General features: G+C 44.3%; 1 protein-coding gene across 5 annotated transcripts in view; it reads right to left on the minus strand.

Annotated features, from left to right (window-relative positions):
• CD247 (CD247 molecule) overlaps positions 1 to 22,141 on the minus strand; it is a 114,468-nt gene that overhangs the window by 6,567 nt on the left and 85,760 nt on the right. For 4 of the 5 annotated variants that reach the window (XM_030581116.1, XM_030581109.1, XM_030581095.1 and 1 more), the window contains exons 2-6: positions 16,684 to 16,790; positions 11,417 to 11,470; positions 8,219 to 8,305; positions 6,786 to 6,824; positions 3,241 to 3,297 (exon numbers count right to left, since the gene is read on the minus strand). In XM_030581116.1, coding sequence (XP_030436976.1) covers positions 3,241 to 3,297; positions 6,786 to 6,824; positions 8,219 to 8,305; positions 11,417 to 11,470; positions 16,684 to 16,790 — 344 coding nt within the window. The remainder of the gene's footprint in view (positions 1 to 3,240; positions 3,298 to 6,785; positions 6,825 to 8,218; positions 8,306 to 11,416; positions 11,471 to 16,683; positions 16,791 to 22,141) is intronic. The other variant, XM_030581101.1, reaches the window with a different exon arrangement.

Raw genomic sequence — 22,141 nt, forward strand, 5'->3', positions numbered from 1 at the left:
TTCACAAAAGTGCCTCTTATTTTATAGGCTAGATACAATTAAGAAATAGCCCTCATTTCTCAGGTGGTGACTGCTGCATGCCATGTGGGGGCCAAGTGACTCTGCACTCTATTAAATACGGAGGACAATGCAGCAAGTTTCCTAACCTTCAGCTATTCACCCAGCGTTAATCTTGTGAACAGCTTATGATGCAAAGGAAGCACTCATGGGCCTTTTAGGAAACAACAACAAACAGCCTTCAGTAAAATGACATGCATGTAAATAGCCCCACCGCTGTCTGTCTCTCTCGGCTTTCAAAAGAAAAACCTGCCTTATGACCTGGATGCCAGTCAATGAAACATTTCCCTTGGAATGGTGTTTTGTCAGATTAACCAGCTGACCACAGTATCATACAAGATGCAGGTTTCCAAGTGTGACATTTCAAAGGGTGGCTGCAGCAGTCCATGGGCACTACAATGTATGTACCAAAGGGTGAGTGACAAGGTGCATGCACACCCCCATCTGAGGGGTTAGGTGGATATTACCAGCTGTAGTGCCCACTAAAGTTAAAGTTTACACTAAATGCCCTTGTTTTCACAGCTTTCTGAAACAAAATACTCTTAGTGAGGATGAAATTCTCCGATTTGTCTTTTTCTGGGGGTGAATTTTTGTTTGGAACTTTGAGCCCAGGCCCGTACCTGTTTGAGTGACAGGTATGGGAAAGGGGTATTTATGTTTTTGAAAACAAGTTACCTACACAATTTTAGCAAGAACTACCATAAAAATGCTTGAGAGATGAAACTCAGCAAAGGTATGATCCTTACCCAGAACCATGAGCTTCTTTATTTCTTTTGAGAGGGGAAACTGGAGCACTTGTAAACTGTGCACCAAGCATGCACAACAGATTTTTTCCAATATATTCCAAAATTCACTTGATATTAAACATTCAGAACTTTGAAACTACAGAACTGATTTTCTTCAAACTTTCCACTGAAACTTAAATTAAGCTGGGAAGGAAGAAAATTAGTATAATGGTTTTTAAAAATCAGCACATTTACTTTTTTTTTTTTTCCTCTGAAGTTATTCTGCAGGCACAGAACTGAATGCCCTGCATAAGGGCAGCGGTGTAACTGTTTGTTTCTAGTATCCATGGGATGCTACCTTCTGTCTAACCTCTAAGGTTGCACTCAAGTCATGAACAGAAAAGTAAAAGTGACATTAATATACCTGTTTTTTATAAAAGCAGCAAAGAATCCTGTGGCACCTTATAGGCTAACAGATGTTTTGGAGCATGAGCTTTCGTGGGTGAATACCCACTTTGTCAGATGCATGTGGTAGAAATTTCCAGGGGCAGGTATATATATGCAGGCAAGCTAGAGATAATGAGGTTAGTTCAATCAGGGAGGATGAGGCCCTGTTCTAGCAGTTGAGGTGTGAAAACCAAGGGAGGAGAAACTGGTTTTGTAGTTGGCAAGCCATTCACAGTCTTCGTTTAATTCTGAGCTGATGGTGTCAAATTTGCTGATGAACTGAAGCTCAGCAGTTTCTCTCTGAAGAAGTCTGGTCCTGTAGTTTTTTTGCTGCAGGATGGCCACTTTAAGGTCTGCTATAGTGTGGCCAGGGAGGTTGAAGTGTTCTCCTACAGGTTTTTGTATATTGCCATTCCTAATATCTGATTTGTGTCCATTTATCCTTTTCCGTAGCGACTGTCCAGTTTGGCCGATGTACATAGCAGAGGGGCATTGCTGGCATATGATGGCGTATATTACATTGGTGGACGTGCAGGTGAATGAACCGGTGATGGTATGGCTGATCTGGTTAGGTCCTGTGATGGTGTCACTGGTGTAGATATGTGGGCAGAGTTGGCATCGAGGTTTGTTGCATGGATTGGTTCTTGAGCTAGAGTTACTATGGTGCGCTGTGCAGTTACTGGTGAGAATTTTTCAGGTTGGCAGATTGCCGGTGGGCGAGGACTGGCCTGCCACCCAAGGCCTGTGAAAGTGTGGGATCATTGTCCAGGATGGGTTATAGATCCCTGATGATGCGTTGGAGGGACTGGGGACTGTATGTGATGGCCAATGGAGTCCTGTTGGTTTCTTTCTTGGGTTTGTCTTGCAGTAGGAGGCTTCTGGGTACACGTCTGGCTCTGCTGATCTGTTTCCTTATTTCCTCGTGCGGGTATTGTAGTTTTGAGAATGCTTGGTGGAGATTTTGTAGGTGTTGGTCTCTGTCTGAGGGGTTAGAGTAGATGCGATTGTACCTCAGTGCTTGGCTGTAGCCAATGGATCGTGTGATGTGCCCGGGATGGAAGCTGGAGGCATGAAGGTAGGCATAGCGGTCGGTAGGTTTTCGGTATAGGGTGGTGTTAATGTGACCTAACCAGATCAGCCACACCATCACCGGTTCATTCACCTGCACGTCCACCAATGTAATATACGCCATCATATGCCAGCAATGCCCCTCTGCTATGTACATCGGCCAAACTGGACAGTCGCTACGGAAAAGGATAAACGGACACAAATCAGATATTAGGAATGGCAATATACAAAAACCTGTAGGAGAACACTTCAACCTCCCTGGCCACACTATAGCAGACCTTAAAGTGGCCATCCTGCAGCAAAAAAACTACAGGACCAGACTTCTTCAGAGAGAAACTGCTGAGCTTCAGTTCATCTGCAAATTTGACACCATCAGCTCAGAATTAAACGAAGACTGTGAATGGCTTGCCAACTACAAAACCAGTTTCTCCTCCCTTGGTTTTCACACCTCAACTGCTAGAACAAGGCCTCATCCTCCCTGATCAAACTAACCTCATTATCTCTAGCTTGCCTGCATATATATACCTGCCCCTGGAAATTTCCACTACATGCATCTGACGAAGTGGGTATTCACCCACGAAAGCTCATGCTCCAAAACGTCTGTTAGTCTATAAGGTGCCACAGGATTCTTTGCTGCTTTTACAGATCCAGACTAACAAGGCTACCCCTCTGATACTGTGTTTTGTAGAGTGCTTTTCATCAGTAGCTCTCAAAGCACGTCCATATTAATGTATTAGCTGTTTGGAAAGCACTAGTAGACTGCAGCTGCTACGGGAAAGAAGTCAATTCTTGCTTTACTGGGCTGGTGGTTTGTTTAAATTGGGAATTCACCTTGTGTATGATACTCATGAGGATGTGTGTTGTAGTGGGAACCTCTTATATGGGATGGAAAATCCTTAGCATCATTATACTTGCCCTTGTTGAAAAGAAAGGTACCACTCACCTCTCCCTTCTTCCCAATTTCGCTGTATGCCTCGCCCATCTTGTCCTTCTGCAAAGACTGGCAACCAAATTTAGAGAATAGCGTTAGCAATGTAAGAAGCCATGCTAGCCCCATTGATATCACTGGTCTACAATTTTTGAGAAGTTGTCTGCTTCAGAGATAAAATGTGCTATTTATTATGTATTTTGATGTGCTGAATTCAAATATGACAACTAAAACAACTGATTGGCTACTGTTTCTAAGATATTTAAGTTTTTACATTATGTCTATGTATATTGTGTAGATAGTAGAGTTTTAATCATAAACACACGAAAAGACCTAGGTTTACAATTTATGGCTGCTTTACATGATATTTCACCTGTCCTGTTTATGTAACACTTTAAAAATCAGCAAAAGGGTTATATAAATACAATTTATTATGAAACAAAAGGCAAAAAACTATTATGTACATAGTTTAGTCCTATTCAGTGTCTACTCGGCGCTTCTAGGCTTGTCTCTTGTATTCATTAAATGGAGCATCTCTTGTCACTGTCCAGCAATAGTCTGCAAGCATTGATGGGCTCCATTTGCCCTGATAGCCTGCCAGGAGATTCCACTGCTGTAGTCTGGAGCCCAACAGCTCTGCCTTACTCTTGGGTAGTTCCAAATCCCTGACAAGGTCATTCAGTTCACCTTGTGTTATGAGGTGTGGTTCAGAGGAGGAGGAGGGGAGAAAATGTGGGTCCTGTGACATTGATGGTTCAGGACCAGAAGTTTCATCCTCTTCCTCATCTGACTCAAGTGAGAATGATTCTGGTGCATCAGGAACCAGCAGTCCTTCTCCGTGGGGTACTGGGCGTATAGCTGATGGAATGTTTGGCTATTGCACAGTCCACTTTTTCTTCTTTGACACACCTTTCCCAACTGGAGGCACCATGCAGAAGTAACAATTGCTGCTATGATCTGTTGGCTCTCTCCAAATCATTGGCACTGCAAAAGGCATAGATTTCCTTTTCCTGTTCAACCACTGGTCAAGATTTGTTGCACAAGTGTTGTAGCATATGTGTGGGGCCCACCTCTTGTCCTGATCTCCAAGTTTGCAGCCAAAAGGAAGGTGATAGGCTTTCTTAACCATAGTGGTTATACTGCGCTTTTGTGATGCAAAAGTCACTTCACCACAAACATAGCAGAAGTTGTCTGCACTGTTCACACAAGTACGAGGCATCTCTGTTCACTTTGGCTAAACAGAAATGTGTCCCTTTGCAAAATCAAACACTGACAAATAAGAGAGCATGACACTGTATGATTTCTAGAGCTGATATAAGGCAATTTGTTCAGCAGAGTGATCTAAGCTTCCTTATGATTGCATCATCCATGACTTCTAGGAATAACATGATGCAATTCATATCATGTATGATGCAATACCAGCTTCAGATTGCATCATTCATTGTTTTGCCTAAAAAGCAAGTACTGTCCAAACCCAGTCATAGATTTAGTCATAGATCCAGTCAAAGATGTATTTTAGTCATTTCTGGTTTAAATTGAGATCCCTTCCCTTTATAACTCACTTATCCTCTCCCATTCCCAAGTCAAGGGTCGTATATACTGACCCAATAGCATATCTTGAAAGCTAGAGCCAATCAATTTTAAGCATCATTTTTGTTCTCAGTGACCCAGAATTAGTAAAGTTGGACTACATTTATTTCAGAAGCATTTTGGCTGTAGCGCAGTGTATCCTTAGTCACACTGCAGAGCTGCTCCTTTCCCTCGTTTTCACTTCTAATCTCTGCCCCCACAGACAACTCCTAGCCTTAGTTCCTTCTAGATGAGGTTGGTTCTTTGAGACCTTCTCCATTCCAGTCTGTCTTAAAGCAGATTCTTGGAAATTCAATAGCTAATCAAATCCTTTTGTATGACATCTGGCTCTGAGTCTTCCAACTCCTTCTCTTAAACTTAAAAATGGAGGGTTTAATCCTGTTTCTTATATGTTTTTCCAATCATCGTCTTCTCCTCCATCCTTCTAACTGCAAGCATCCAGTTTAATGCATTCATTTCCACTGTATTCAAGATCTGCTTCTCTCTCTTCCTCAGTGCCCAGAATTTGGAGCCATAAAAACGTGCAGGCCTCGTTACTGTCTTGCAAGATATTTTGTTTTCAATTTGCTAGGCATTCGCCTATTGCAGAGCAGTCAGCTCACTTCTCTCCATTTAATCCATGCCTTTCCTGTTCTGCTTAAGTTCATTGCTGAGCTCACCTTTATCCTCTACTATCAAACCTAGGCCCTTGAACTTCTGTGTCTGTTAGTAATGGCTGCCCTCCAGACTTAGTCTTGGCACTTTCCTGCAAGGTATCAAATCTACAGCCCCTATACTCTGTTTTATTGCAGCTGATTTTCATGCCATTTCTTTCAAGTATGCCCCTCCATCTCTCTGAAATCTTCTTTCATTTCCTCTTTGCTCTCCCCAACAAGGACATCATCAGCTGCAAAAGGCATGCGGCAGGGTGCCACGCTCTGGCTGTTTTCTGAAAGTGTATTAAGTACCTATGTAAATAAAAAAGGGACTTTTTGCCAAGCCGTGGCGTACTCCAGCTCTTACTAGAAACTGTTTAGTTTCTCCACGTGGCCTTCTAACCGTGGTAACAGCGTCCTGATACAGATCCTGGATGAGCCTGGCTAGCCTTCAGCCACCTGTTTCATTCTCATACGCTACCAGATGACTTTTCTTGGACTGTGGTCATGAAGCATCTCAAGAGCTATTAGTACTATGTGCAGGGTTTTCCTCTATACCTCAGACCAGTTGGTCTTTGCATAGCATATTGCATGGGGCAAGCCAATGAATATGCAGCATGGATGAAATCGAATGGACTATTTATTTTACCAGTACTTCACCAAGGTTCAGGGCACCCCATTTGGAGAGAGAAACTGAACTGAGGGCCAGGCAGAGGGTGGTACTCAGGCTATAGAAGGAGGGAGAAAAAGCAACTCTGCAAGGTCAGAAAAAGAGGAGATCCTCCTGGAAGTGCTATGGGAAGGGATTTGCTAACTCAGATGGTGCTGAAAGTCTGTAAGGGCAACTGATTGACTCCCAAGTGCAGCTGAAAATTCCCAACACAGGATGAAAACCCAGGGAGAAGTTGAGCAGGACTCCAGTGCTAACTCTCCAGGTCATTACTGTTCTCTACTACCCCCTAGGGTTGGATGTTGTTCCCCTTCACTGTGGTTGTGTTAATGAACCAGTATCCCCAGTAAGATGCTACTGGGGATGCAGTTAATTACAAGGGAAGTTCTGCCAATGCTGCTTCAGAGAGATAAGGCAGGAGGACAGCTGGAAGCAAAAAAATTCCATAGACTGGGGCAGTAAGTGCAAGGGGATAGGCTGTTTATCTCTGTGCAGTCCCCATCCTCCCCCTGTGAAGCAGGTCAGTCCAGCTCATTTTGGGGAAAGGTGACAGCATGGGGAACATATCCAAAACCTGACCCACATCATCAGCACAGAGACATTGGAGAGGGAGAGTGTGTATCAAACACTGCCTTTAGCCCCCTGCAGCACCTTAATTTACTCACAGTATAAACTGTGTCCTGAGATGACTTCTTTCTTCTCTGCTGAAAAACAAAGGGGAAGAGCTGAGTAATCAAAGTAGTGTCAGCATCCTTTACCTCTGTGCATATGGCTATGTATTAACCATGCCCGTTTTCACAGCTATGGCTATGTACTGACATGTTTCTATGTATCCAGTGTACAGAGTGGATGCATATACTGCCATCTTTTTCTGCATACTGTTCTCCAGTCTGGTACCTGGACAGATGTGGGTAGAAGAGCTACTGCTGCTTGGAAGGAGGAGTTTTTTTTATGCTTACTGAAACCTAATCCTTCCTCCCTTGGTCTGCATAGCTGTCCTACGGCAGGAAAACCCTGAAACACTGAGCAAGGGGAAGGCGTCCCCTCCCTCTTCCTCTCCAATAGCAGTGAGGTCTCAGCCAGTGCAGTTATTATGACTTGTTACTTCACTGGCACTTGCTAAAGTGTCACACAGATCTTCAGTGAGACACTCAGCCTCTGTATGCCCTGCCCCCACATCCGTTGGGTTTGAGACGGAGTGTGATTTCCTATTCTGGGCTGTTGTGAGCTCCTAAGAAAGGCGCAGAGGAGAAGATTTTACTGTCTGCACATCAAAGACTCCAGCTTTGTGAGGACTCTTCTGTCTCTATCCATGGTTATCCCTTGCCTTGTGAAAGACATGATGAGTGTTAACTACAGGTTGCAACACAAGCAGTTAGCAGGGTGTTTTGACAGTCCCCTGCAAGGGGGGTGTTAGGCTAAAGACAGTTGCGGCACAGCTGTTAGGGAGATGATTAAAAAAAAAAAGCAGCAGTGGAGATATACTAGCAATGCCCTCCTAGAATGGGCACAGGTATGCTGCTAAAAGTGCACGTAGCTTAGGTCAGTTCCCTGAACCAACCAACCTAGAGTGCAGTTTGTGCTGGCCCAGCTCTGCTGGTTTAAAAAACAAAGAATGCATGCACCCCTCATCAACATAACTCTCTGAAACCTGTTCCTGGCATAGCTAAGTGAAAGATGTCTAGCCTTAAGCCCACTGTGGCTAAGGGCATGAAGGACCCTTGTCTCAAGCAGTTGAGCTGGTGCAGGATTTCCACAACCAAGTCAGTTTATGTTGCCCTTTAAATAAGATGCACTGCCACTAGCCAGCAGTCCTCGATTCTAGCCACACAATGGCAGCGTGCCAGCTGCAAAAGCCTGCTTAAAGGTTAACCTATCACTTGACTCTCCAGTAACTGCTTTAGCATTAAGGCATCTACTCTGGTTGTGGACAAGTCGTGTGGGGCAGCGGAGATGGCATATCAGATGTGCGTGGCTAGCAGGATAATGGTGCCCTGTACACACTACCCAGGACATCGTGTGAATGGGCACATGCACATCTTTGAGAGAGGTTGAGCACAAAAGGAAAGTTAAACGAGCGCAGGTGAGAGGAAGTTACCTGATTTCTCCCTCCCATTTCAAGGTCAGAGCCTCTCTTTTTAGTTCCCAGAACATCATATTCATCTCTGGTTGTACGAGACAATTTCTGCAATGAAAACAAGGAAAAGTAGTCAGAGATTGTGCTAATAAGCAACTTCGATCTTGGCTTAGTTAACACTGGAAGGAAATTCCAGTTCAACATCCAATTTACTGCACAAGTTATAACTGATAAATAAGCCAAGAAGTAGTTTTAAAGGAAAAAATAATCAACACGAATGATGTAGGGCTGTATGCACCAGCCACCCTGCTTGCTAGTCTATCCACTAGAATTCAGATCTTCCTGCCCCAGGACCCTGCCGCTAGAGCTAAAGGCAAATCACAATTATTTGAAATAGGATTATGGCTTTTAGACTGTCTGCCTCTAGTAGCTGGGGATGTACACTGATACATGGAGCAGATTTGATTCTGTTTAACAGAAGATACACTGATGCCATATCTACATCAGCCACAACATTACATAATTTATTTTTTTCCCCTTTAAAAAGTCATATTTGCATTCAGTAAATCCTGTGCCTGAGCTAACTCTTAATTGGGATGGTTTACTTTACAAAGTAGACAAATATGAAATGGCCATGACAGAAGTACCCAAATTAAGGCATGATATAGAAAGAGGATAGATCAGGTGCTTCTATTCTCCCTCTCTCATATCACAAGAATGAGACTTGAAAAGATGGCAAATTCAAAACATACAAAAGAAATACTTTTTCACCCATTCAATGATCAGATGATCCCGTGGCCATCTGGCTGAGGTCAAGAACTGGGCAAAATTCAAAGAGACTGTACATTTATATGGATAAGACTATCCAGAGATTAACAGTTAATGCTAAAAAGATTATTGGAATAGATCTAACACTTCCATGCTTCGAATTTTAACTAATCTCTAGCTATCTGGGACTAGGCAAACACTTCAGGAAGAGCAGATTCTCACATCTGCCTACTGTGGAGTTGTCTGCATTGTTCACTTCAGCATCTGATACTGGCCCCTATAAAAGACAGGTCTGAGCCAGTCTGGTACTTCCCATGTTCTAGGATACACAGCAAGTCATATGAGTCACCATGTCTCTATTGGTCTAGTCATGAGCCACAGGAGATAAAGTGAGCCCTGTTACTTGAAGAACAAGAATCCCCCCAGTGGTGCTCAGATTCTGCATGTCTGATCCCACCTCATCTTCCATTCAAATCTAAAACCTGGAAATGATAGTTGTTACTTCTGGGATCTAGCTCTGATCTTGTCCAGATCCCCCTGCCCTATCCTCCCCTACTCACCCTTGCTGCCTTCTGGGAGGAAGAGCCACAGGCCTCCACCTTTCCTGGGTTCTTTAGAATGGAGCCACCTCAGGGACTATACAAATGTTTTTGAGTGTGCAATTCCTGTGCGGCACACCCGCAGCAGGGAGCAGACATTGCTGTTGCTGCTGCTCCTGGCTGCCCTCAGTAGGGAGAAGAGGGTTAAGTCAATTCCTAGCTCTTACAAAGCACCAAATACCTGGAAGCCAGGTATGGGAAGGGGTTTGTGGATGCCTCATTTAGAAACACAAGAGCAGTGAGTAGGGGCCCTGCAGACACACAGGATGTGGGGGAACAGGGGCCGAGGAAGGGCAAGCAAACATGTTGGAATGAGATTTCCACCATTTGGATTCTAATGCTGAATCCAAATTCAGACCCAGCCAGCTGTCACGGTCAAAAATCCAACCTCCAAATGTTACCTCTGAGGGTGTTTGAAGTTAGATCTGGACCCCAGTAGGTCAGTGAATCTCAGTTTACACAAATTCATCCATTTCCTGCAGCTCAAGACAGGATCAGTCTCTGACCAGCAGGCTCTTCCATTTACTCTGGTCTCACCAAGCCTGAGAGGCAGGTAAAACATCACTACAAGCATGTTCCTGTTCTAGGTCTAATGCTGAATTCTGGTTAAGCCAGGGTAGGGTGACCCCTCTCTCTCTCTCTCTTCCCCTTCGCAAGAGTTTACTGTACTAGTGCCTTGTCATGGTTGAATGGAAGAAAGTCATGCCACTGTGCTGTGCCATATTGTTCCTATCAGCAAAGAGAGAATCTGACACAGTGTAAGTGTGTAGAAGAAAAGCTATATAACTAAATTGATCCCTCAGCATTAGCCAGCCTCTTTACCTGAGAGCAGATAAAAATTAGTGTAAAGATATTAGTTTATAAACCTTAAACCATCTTCCTTCATTTCTAAAAGGTAATATAATAAAATTCTAGTAAACCTAAAATAAACTCCTGTCAGGAGATCAACAACACGTTGAGACGTCGTGGAGTTACTGAAAAAAAAAACCCAGACACTTATTTGTGAAAATACATAATATTGTACAATAGCTCCACATACTGTACTATCACTATTACAAGTGTAGTGCTCTGGTCCATTACTAGAATACTCTTTATAAGCATAGAGGTTAGACTTGGTACCTTATAGACCATCTATAATCAACTCCCTTTCCAGCGACCCATTATGCAACATTCAAGCAATAGTTAATAAATAATCTGGGAAGCGTTCACCTTCAACCCTTAAAGTGTTGCATTCCAGCAATCCATATTCTAAACCCTATCACACGGAGCAGTGAAGAGATGCAGGCAACTGAAATGAGGCTACTCAAATAAGTACATAGTACGCAGTGTGAGGTAGTACTGCAGGGTCAGGCCCTCTGTAGAGGAAAGCATATGCAGATGGGCACATGTGTGTTTCATGGACTCACAGACAGCACTCTGTGATCCACACCCCAGCCCCCGTGCATGCACTGGACAGGCTGCATCTGCCAACTGGAGCACACTAGCTCAATACTAGAATTAACTGCTCCCACCCTTCTGGTGAATGGATGTGCCAAGTGCACCTCCTGCACGATATAGAGTCAAGCCTTAAACCAGAGTCTTAGTGTTCTGTTGGTAACAGGTGAGTGAGAAGGAAGTTTCCCCCCTAAGGTGAGCTGTTAGGAGCCAGCCCCGGTGGGAAGTCACTTCCCCTTGTAGCTACTGCACTGCCCACTTGTGATTGTTCCTCATTAGTCTGCCTCATCCAGCCCATCCTGAGAGCCTTCTGGCCAGAAGAATGCCACCCTGTTCACAGGACAGCAGGAGGAGAGGACAGAGCATGTCTGGATGAGCGGATTAAAAACATGTTGACATAAGAGCAGCAGTCACTTACATTATACACATCATTCTGGCCCTGAAGAGCCGGGGTTTCAGGGGTGTTGCTGAACTGAAAGAGAGAGAAAGCAAAGTGAGCACCTGGCAACGGCAGCATAGTAGATACACCCCCTGGAGGAGTTATTCTTACCTTAGGTGGGGAACCTACAGATGAACAGCCTGTGGCCCTGCCAGTGCCATCAAGAGTTTGCCATCTGGGGTGCCTAAAAGGGCCAAAAAACTATACAGATTCCTGCCCTGCTCTCCACAGGAGCTTTCCTTTGTATTTCAGTCCATTCTCAGATTGGTCATCCTTTTAATGGTGCTTTACAACAGCCCTTTGGAAGCTTAAACAGACAGAAATTCCTACCGAGTGTTCCCCTTCACTGTGCATGTGCACACTGGCATGTTACGGCAGGGTCAGCGTCGAGCTCCAAGCCAATGCACCGTCTGTTATTGGAAAGTCTCTCCTGAGCCCTGCCCTGCAGGACCAAGCTCTAAAAGACTATGACATCTTTTAAGTCCCCAGGATGTGCAATGGCAAAAGGTGCTATATAGATTGGGGGAGAGGTGTTTGAAAATTTTCCTCTTATGTCTGAATATTTTTGCTCCCATCTGCACAACTCTTGCAACCAGCCACACACATTTCTTAACCTGCCCAGGCTTAGTTGTTTGTTGTTTTTTTCAGTGAGGAGAGGAAGAGGGAGGAAGGGAAAGCGTATAAATTAAAAGCAGCCATTTGAGTTCTGAGATTTTTGACCAAATTTTTACAAGTGTTTTAACCTCTCATAGCTCAAAAGGAGCTTGTCCTAAACATTTCAGATTTGCTTTATGTGCTGAAAACTAGCAGACAGACTCCAGAAACATAAACTTAGTCTGACATTTAGTCCCCCCCACACACACACACACACGAATGGCATAGCCTCCTTTGGATATTTGTCAGGCCCTGTAAGCTACAGAACTTCTAAACCCCCTTCTTACCACAATTGAGTTTACAAGGTCAGTTTGCATTGCCTATTCATTCATTTTAAAAAGATGCATCTCTAGGGGCCCATCCAGTGCTCTCTCTCATATCTTAATCACAATATAAGCAGACAAATGTGCACCCATAAATATATCCACATCAAATGAGGCCCCTCCTCAGCAGACTGACTGAGAAAAGAGAGAAGAGACAAGCTTTCCTACATGGTTGGAAGATAAAGAAGTCTGGGCTTCAACAGATTGTGGGGTGGGGTTCAAAATAGAGGCTTCCCAGAGAGCACCCTGCTAGCAGCTCCTCACTTTCATGGAGGGCACTCCACTTCAGCCTCTGCTGATCCTGACTAGCGTAGTACGTATTCATGGGAAGAAAGGTGATCTTGGGTAACCAGGTCCCAAACCTACACAGTCTACAAGGTCTGTTAGTGCAGGCTGATCCCTGGAAGCCATGATAGCTCCTTAAGGCGGGTTCTTTGCCTGTGCCATTTTGTATCAGGTACAGTAGGACACTGGCTCCAAGCACATCTCTACAGAGCAGTGTGCCTGCCATGTTGGGGCATCCCCCACCTCCAGTACTTCGAAGGGACGCAGGCATCACTGTATACCCATTAGCGCCACACTTACAGCTAAAGCGCTTATCAAAGACAGCACATACATAACTTGCCTTTAAGAACTTTGTGACCCCAGCCTTGCATGGGTGAGGAGGGGGCTCTAGCAGTCAGTATGCATCTCACCACGGCTGCAGTCTGAAGGTGCTTGCCGGCTGCTGTAGCAGGCTTAAAAGGGGGTGGCACAGTTGTAGTCACACAGACCCTCCCAAAGCAAAGATGGCCAAAGCAGGCTGATGGCTTGTCAGGGGCCAATATCAATTCATTTAAATACAATTCCATTACTGGGCACTGAGATAGCCAGCAGTTCTGTGAAGGCCCCCTCAGCTCTGCCTATGCAGCAGCCAGGAGAGATACCAGTTCTACAGCCCAATAGCTAAAGCAAAGAACCGACAAGCTTTACAGAGCCTCTAAGTGCCACAAAACAAAATTGCTTCTATTCTAGTAATTTATGAGATCTGCTAGGGAAATGGTTACATTTTTAATCCCACTGAAGCTGCTCTGGGTCTCCTGGGGAATTCAGCAAAGCCTCTTTGTAGCCAACTTTCTACACAAGAAAGCATCACACAAAAAGCTTTCTACCCCAGGCATGCCTACGTAGCAAAAGATTGATGGAAGGTTTGTCTATGCTGAAGGGTTTCAAGACTTGATACAGGGGTAATCTGGAGAAATTTAATGGTCTGTGATATACAGGAGATCAGACTAGAGGATCTGACGATCTCTTCTGGCCCTAAACTATGAATTTAGGCAAGGGATTTGCACCGCATGTATGTACAGAACTTTGTACACAGACGCCACTTTCTAGAGGGAAGAACACCAGGTAGACGGGACTTGCATGTATAGACTCCTCTTGCTGAACGGAATCAGAACAGCTCCTCTTTGCTCTCCCCATCAGGACACTGGGAAGGCTACAGTGTCCAATTTTTTTAGCTCCATCTTATATAAATGGAGGGTACCAGGGATGGGTTGATCCTCTTGCCTCTTCCTCTGAAGCAGCAACTTATTTATTTGCTATCACTGAATTATTACTGTATACACATTTAGTTAACAGCTAGACACACTGCAGAAGGTAGGCTATTCCATCTTCTATGGGTAAAATCCACTGCCTAGGACATCTCCAAGCAGATTACATGCACCTGCTGCCAATATTCAAATCACCCTGTAAATCTGTCACTAAGCTTTAACCTTAGAAGGGGAAAGAATTTCTCTCACTTTGGTTTCTCGCTTTAGAGGAGTTCTGGGCTGGGAACAAGCAACTGCTGGGCTATAGTTCACCCCTCCTTCAGCATCTTGCTGCTCCAGGTTCACAAGCTCCTGGGCAATTTCACTGAGCCCTCCCTAATGATTGCTCTGTTTCCCTAACAGCAGGACAAATCCATGACTCCCGCAGTCAAGTACAATGTGCATGTGGGGGGCATCTGTCTGTCTGTCTTTCCACTCTGGCAGGCTCACACAGACTAGCATTCCTAGAGCAGCACTTTCATCTGTTTCGTGGTGGCTATGCTGCCTTGGGACACTGTTTTTCTGTGGAACAAATGAGTGCCAGCAGCTGCAGGGCAAGCTTCCCCTCTGCCAGCCCCAACTAGCACACTTCTGCCCTGACTGGGAGGGACCCGCAAGAAGAAAGATCCAGCTCCAGGCCTATTCAATTCTTGGCTTCTCTGCAGCAGGCTGACAAGGAAGGTACCCATTTTGAGTGGGTTTTGGGGCTGAAGATGCTGGAGAAGAGCTGCTTGCCTAAGCCAGGGAGAGGAGGGACGCTCCCCTCTGCTTTTAGCAGAAAGGGGGTTTGTGCTTCCCCCCAGCTCCCTTAAATTGGCCTGTGGGGGGAATTGGACTGAAGCCACCAACTCCCTTCACGGGTCACTGAACAGCCATCAGATGTCAACAACAGCCCATCACTGCCCACTTACCTCTGTCACAGCTCCCAGCTGGCACTAAGTCTCCTAAGACTCCATGTATCCATTACCAATCTCCAACTCGACATCCAGAGTGGTGGTTTTATTTTTTTAAAAACACAGTTTAGCTTGGGATTTCTCCTAAGTGCTCAGACCCTGTTCCTGAGGTATTCCTTTCTCTCCATTTATCACGGTCTCTTCATTTCAAAGAGACGTAAACCTACTCGCAGTGCTGACCCAGCATCTCCTACCTATTCTGTGCAGCTTTTGATACCATGTCCACCACTGTAGTATCAGAGCAGCGTGCAGAGTTAACGAGGACCCAGAACCACCAAGGTACTTACGCTTCATTCCATTGAAATCAATGAAAGTTAGGAGGCTAAATACCATTACAGCTCTGGGCCAAGGAGACTGGCATCTATCATGTGAGGTTTCCTCTCCATTCCTCCCCTTCAGGGAATGGTTATGTCTAACAGTTTTCATCTGAGACAGCCAACATCACTAGTCACGTTTGAAGTTTGGGAACAGTTGAACTGCATGGAGGCCTACTTCAGTTAGACTTCCCCAGCCACTGGTGTTCAAGTTTCCATCCATCCCTCTGACACTGTCTCCTCTCTGGCAAAAATTCCCTCCTTCACTGCCCACTTCTCCCACACCAAGCCTTGTGGAGAAGGAAAAAACTATTCCCCACCAAAATGGGTAGACCCACTAATTTATCCTTCCTCAAAGCAGAGGCTACTGTTTGACAGTAAAATGTGGATGCTTTTGCAAAATATTTTGTCCCCCTTCCCCACTCCCATTTGTCTGTTTTATATACCCATTTTGTCTTGTCATAAGTTGAGACAGTGATCTTTCTGAGGCAAGGACTGTCTTTTCATTACCCTGACTAGGCCCCATGGCACAACAATAATAAATGTGCTCAGAATGGCTACCAGACCCACAATTCCTTGCTCTGTTGGCAGGGTGTGTTGGGGTCCCTGAGCCTTCAGAGCTGAACTATTATCACATGCCACCTTTTCCTAAAGGCAGGAAAAGCACTGACCACAGCTTGAATGAGGCGATATCAGGCTGAGGCTAGTTGGTATTATTCTTTATTTTGATACCTCGTCCAAAGACCCGGCCAAAGGTGGGGCATGAGCGAAAAATCACCTGCAAGTTCTAAGGTGGAAAGAGAAGAAATGCTGCAGATGCTCAATCTCCACAGGATGCTGACTCTGGGAAACCTTGCCAACATCACCCACAGTGACTCAGTTGGCTATTTTCTGAAATCTCCCAGACCCCTCCATAGTCTGATGGTGAGTGGGTGCGACTCTTGAAGGAGCACTGCCTGTTTCTTTTTAATTAACCCACCAAGACAGATCATCTAACAAAACGTTCTGCTAGATTTTGCATTTTATACTTGGGACTCATGCACTTTTGGGTCCTGCTCTGGAAAAACAAAATTAGTTAAGAGTGCTCACAGCCCACTTCAGAAAAGGAAAGGCCTTACCACAAAGGAAGTTGCAATAATCCTACCATGCTTTTCCTACATCTTCAGCGCTCAAATACTGAACTGCTTTCATGCCTGCCAGATCCCAGTGCTCAGCAACAGGCTCTCAGGCATCACAACGATCAATCTGAAAACCTGGCATTTTTCATTTGCAATGAGAGCCAAAAGACCATAGGCTTATACAACATCTTTCAAGCCAGACAACTATCCAAGAAAATCTAATCTTCCCCCAACCATTTCCCAGCCCACAGACAGCCTGACAAACACCAAATGGTTCAGTGTTTTGAGGAGGCACGGTGGTGATTAGACTAACCTTAGCTTTCAAAAAGAGGGCCGTAATTATGACTGCATAGATGAAGAGGATTCCATCCAGTATGTAGCACAGTCTCGGGTCTGTCAGTCCCGGAACCGGTGCAGCATCTGTACAGAAATACCAAGTACATTAATAAAAACAAGGTCATTTGCATTATAATATACAGGCTGGCATGTATGGGCAGTGCTGCCCTCTACTCAACAGAGCAACAGCCAGTTCAATGTGTGAGATTATGTACCCCATACCAGCTGGAGGCCTGCAAAAGGATATAAAAGCCCCAAGGCAACTGGCAGTAAAGGAAGACTCTCTTAGCGCAAGAGGCTGAATATGACGATTATGAAGCAGAAAGTCCAAATTCTACTCCCTGCGGCACATGTGTACAGTTTAGCTGGTGACTAGGATATCTGCATATCTGTGGTCAAGATCAGCTACAATGTAGTTATTTGAAGAATGCCTGACAGACAACTATTACCCATCAGGTCGGTCATTAGAATCCAATATTATCCCCTGCAGGGAGTCATGGCAACAAGAAGTTGTGTCATAGAAATGCGGTTAAGCGTTGGTATTTATGTCCTGGGCCCAGTCATATGACATGATTAAGGTTACCTCCCAATCCCATTTTATGGCAGGCAGCAGAACACCCTGACTCCAATGGTACCTATTACAGTCATGACTGAACCTGTTCAGAGAGAACTAAAAAGAGGAGCCAGAGCTGAGAAGTTCAGCTGTGGAGCCAACAGTTCAGGTCCAAAAGTTGGAGCAGTCTTAGATTGAAGATTCAGGTCCAGAAAAATCTGTAGAGAAAAGGCTACAGTGTAATCTAAAAAGCAGAGAAAGCTCACCTTTCCAGGAAATGGAGGAAGGTAACACGTTATTTGAATTGCAGAATTAGAGGGAATTCAGAGAAGGGTGAAAAAAAAAAGTATCAAGAGTATGGAAAAAACTCATATGAGGAGAGATTGAAAAATCTGGGATTGTTAGTCTTAGGAAGGAGATGAATAAGGGACAAGTATATAAAATAATGAATGGTGTAGAGGAGGTAAACAGGGAGAACAGAAGTTCCCAGTCTCATAACACAATGAAATAAAAAAGGTGGCAAATTCAAAACGGATACAAGGAAATACTTTTTCACATAACATGTGATTAAACTATAGAACTTATTGACACAGGAAGTTGTTGAGACCAAGACTTTAGCATGATTCAAACTTGTCATTAATACAGATATCAAACATATCATGAATTATGATACACTTCTGGATAAAAATTTTGGAAAGAGTATAAAACCTCCTGCTCCAGGGTCTAAGCCAGCCTCCAACTATTAGAGATCAGGATGAGACACACATCTGCTACTGGCCACTCTCAGACAGGATACTGAACTAGATGGACCTTGGATCTGATCCAGCCTGGCAATTCCCATGCACCACATATGACAGATGTTAGTCACATTGCTTAATGCATTACTGGAACACACGCTAGGGCAGTATAGGAACCTTTACAGAATAGAATGTTCTATATGCTGGCTCTCTATTCCAATTTGTTCCCCCACACAGGCCACTCACTCTAAAAAGCTCTAGTTATAAAGTTTTTTGCAGATAATGTTTTTTCTATAACAGCCATATCAGTGTGAGGAAATCTGCCTTCTGCAGGAGCAAAGTGTCCAGTAAGTTAACGGTGATGGATTTAAAGACCTATATTCATACAGAGAGTTTGTGAACACAAACTTTTAGTCATGTTTTGACAGTTGATAATACAATTGTAAATTCTAATGTGGACACTATACAGGTATTTATTCCAGGACACAAATGTTCGCTGCTAGTTGTGTTTAAACTGAAGGGGTTATTACACTGAGGCAGATGAAATTGTCAATACATTAAAATGATTTTTCTAAACTAGGAATTGGCATTCAATTCAAAACATTTCCGGGCTTAGAAACCACACACTTACAGGGTATGTCTGTTCTTCGAGCCGGGGAAGTAATATCCAGTTTGAGGAGATGCACCCATGCTAGCTTTGATGGAGCTAGCACACTAATATAGCCGTGGCAGTGTTTGCAGCAGGAGGGGCTAGCCACCCTTAATAATTGTGTAGCATATAGAGAGGTATGTATTCAGGGTGGCTACTCTTGCACTGCCACACCTACACTCTAAGTATAGAAGTTAGAGAAAGAAAGTGGTATATGATCCTAACACTTCTCTAAATGCTTTTTAAAAGGATACTTTACAAATATCAATTAATCTTCATCACCACACTCATCTGATATCGGATTATACCCCACTTCCAAAAGGGTAAACAGAGGCAAGGAGAGGTTAAGTCACTTGCTCAAGGTCCCACAGCAAATCTCTGGCAGAACGGAACCTGAGAGTCCCAATGCCCATTTTCTTGTTCTAATCATTCAGTAGGCCACACTTTGTCGTGCAGCCTTAGCTCAAGACGTACACCTGGTGTACAGTGACTCAGGGCCCTTGACTTTGGGAGGCACCCTGTTTGCCAGCATGCCAGACCCAGGAAATCCCCGTTGACACATACTGGCAGGCCTCAAACCTGCCACCAGTTTCAAAGATACAAGGGCCAAACCAGCCTCCCGAGTGCTTAAATCCTCTCGGCTTCTCTTTCTAGCTGATTAAACCCTTTTGATCCTTGCCAACTCAAGAATGACAAAGAACCTGATACCTTCTTGCTTCATTGTTAAAGAGTAGGGTATATAAGAATGAATAAGACAGGTTTATAAATGGAGAATTAAGATCAAGTATATGCTGAATCCTTGGCCAAAGACAAGTCATTTCTTTCATTGTACGGTAGAACCTCAGAGTAATGAGCTGACCAGTCAACCACACTCCTCATTTGGAATCAGAAGTACGCAATCAGACAGCAGAGACACCACCCCGTCCCCCTCCCAAAAGCAAATCAGTACAGTGCTGTGTTAACATAAACTACAAAAAGGGAGAAAAGCAGCATTTCTCTCATGCACAGTAAAGTTTCAAAGCTGTATTACATCAATGTTCAACTGTAAACTTTTGAAAGAACAACTGTAACATTTTGTTCAGCGTTACAAACAACCTCCATTCCCGAAGTGTTCATAACTCTGAGATTCTACTGTATTCCTTGTATTTGTAATAAGGAAAGTTCTGCTGTGAACACCTATTAGTCCTACAAGTCACTTCAATGGGACTATTTTAGATTGAAAGCGCTTCAGGGCAGAAGCCATCTTATGTTCTATGCTTGTGCATAGCATAATGGAGCCCCAACCAAATGCCTTTAAGGTGCTACCAAAATAAAAATGATAATATTTGTGAGTGAGGGTTTACAGAATTGGGCCTCAAGACTGACAAGCAGGAGATGAGCTGGGACAATGCAAATGACAGGCAAGGAGTGATCATAACCTAGCCTGAAAAGGCAATAGGAAAGCTGTTCATGGAGAGCCTGCTCCTACTCACCCCTCCTCCACTCCCCCTCAGGCCCCACCCAGCCCCACAGCAGACAGCAAAACCCAAAGTAGCCAAGGGAGAAAGAGGAGGGCCAGGAAATGAACCTGCTGCAGAGCTGCTCAGAGCACCAGACAAGAGGTCTCCCCAGAATGTCACACAAGTAGACCAGAACCACATTATGGGAGAACCATCTATTGTTGTGTATATTAACATACTTTCTACAGCATGTGTGGTATATGGTGAACACGGAAATATATATTTAGATATTCTGAAGTAAAAAAGGAATTAAACCCCACACAGGCCTCTTAAATGGCTTCTCATTTTGTAACTTGGGCTCTGCGCTATCATTATCTTTTGATAAATGGGCTTTTTTGGCTTTGATAATTCACACACCAGTAACTCATTTAACCACAAAAGCTGCAGGCTTACACTTACCTATATATATTTTAAATGGCTTAAAAGGATGGGGATATTTTTGCTTTAAGGCATAATCACTCATCAGTGGCTCACTGTGGACAAGACGACAGTGAAAGTATCTGTGTCCATTCACTGTCGTACATTAACATACTAAGAGACAAATACAATGACATGCACTGGACAGTATTCTCTATCTCTCTCTCTTTCTCACACACACACACACACACACACACACACACACACACACACACACACACACACACACACACACACACACACACTGAAGTTTTAAAATCTGTGAATATTCTTTAACAGAATAAGGACTTTTAATTTAATAATCTCCCTATAGGATTCTTGCCCTAAAAATCACACAGGGCTACTTCAATATTAATGATTATTCACAGTAGTGCCTATAGGTCCTGGGTACTCAACCATCCAGAGCGCATTACATGTTCCCTCAGTGGCCAGTCCACAGAGGGTTATGAGTCTGCTGCTGCTCCCAGCTAGATGAGTCCAACAATAGACAACTAACATTTTTAAAGCAAGAGGTTCTACTGTCAGGCACTAGGGATGGTCAAAATGGTGTGAAGTAACACAAGGTGTTTTCTGAACAGAGAACACAACACAATCCCTGCCCCAAGGAAGTTAAATTAAAGAGAGAGAAGGTACTGTTATCTTAATATTTTAAAGAAGTAAGCTATTTCCAGATTACTCCTGAAACTTGTCACAGATAGTCAGCAAGTTCACCTTAGGCATCACACACAATTAAGTCTCTAGGAGGAACTTAAATGCAGAGATGGTCGGGGCTTTGTGGATGAGCTCACGATGGGCAGCTATCCCACACCTAGGAAAGCAGCAAGGCTAGGTATTGGGAGGTTCTGAGCTCTAATTCTGCCTCTATCACTCACTCACTGCATGGGCTTGGGTGAGTAACTGCACCTTGATGTCTCAGCTGCTCTACCAGTATAACAGGTACAATATTTACCCATTTTCCTCACTGGGGCGTTGCGAGGATTAGCTAGGATCTATACAGTACTTTGATCATATAGGTAAGGCTGCCACTGAGCATTAAGGACAATGCATGAGAAGCTGTCACTCAGGTGGATGAGGCTGGCACAGTAAGCAGAGCAGCGGGATGTGAGGAGACATGGAATGACACAGGGAGGATAAGCAGGAGGGACAGAGTCATGCAGGGTTTTGTAACACAAAGTTTGAACTTTACACAGTGGAACCTACCTAGTGTTTAAGATTGCTAGCCAGACTTCCTCCCAGCCTAGGCTAGACCCCTGAGAAATTTCCTCCCAGCCCCCTCCCACAGACAGACTCTCCTCCCAAGTGAAGAAGCCTATCCCTCCAAAGCAGGTGGTCAGCTGGAAGCAGCCACTCTTTTGCTCCACTGAAGACTTACTACCACTTCCAAAGTCCCCTCTGACTCTGGAGTCTAAATACCACTGAGGCAGCCTTAATCCCCCTCTGTATTTATATCTAGGACCCTACCAAATTCACTGCCATGAAGAACACATCACAGGCCGTGAAATCTGGTCTCCCCCTGTACAAATCTGGTCTTTTGTGTGCTTTTACTCTATAATATACAGATTTCATGGAGGAGACCAGCG

The sequence above is a fragment of the Gopherus evgoodei genome, chromosome 1, assembly GCF_007399415.2.
Source record: "Gopherus evgoodei ecotype Sinaloan lineage chromosome 1, rGopEvg1_v1.p, whole genome shotgun sequence".
In the NCBI taxonomy this organism is placed as follows: domain Eukaryota; kingdom Metazoa; phylum Chordata; order Testudines; family Testudinidae; genus Gopherus; species Gopherus evgoodei.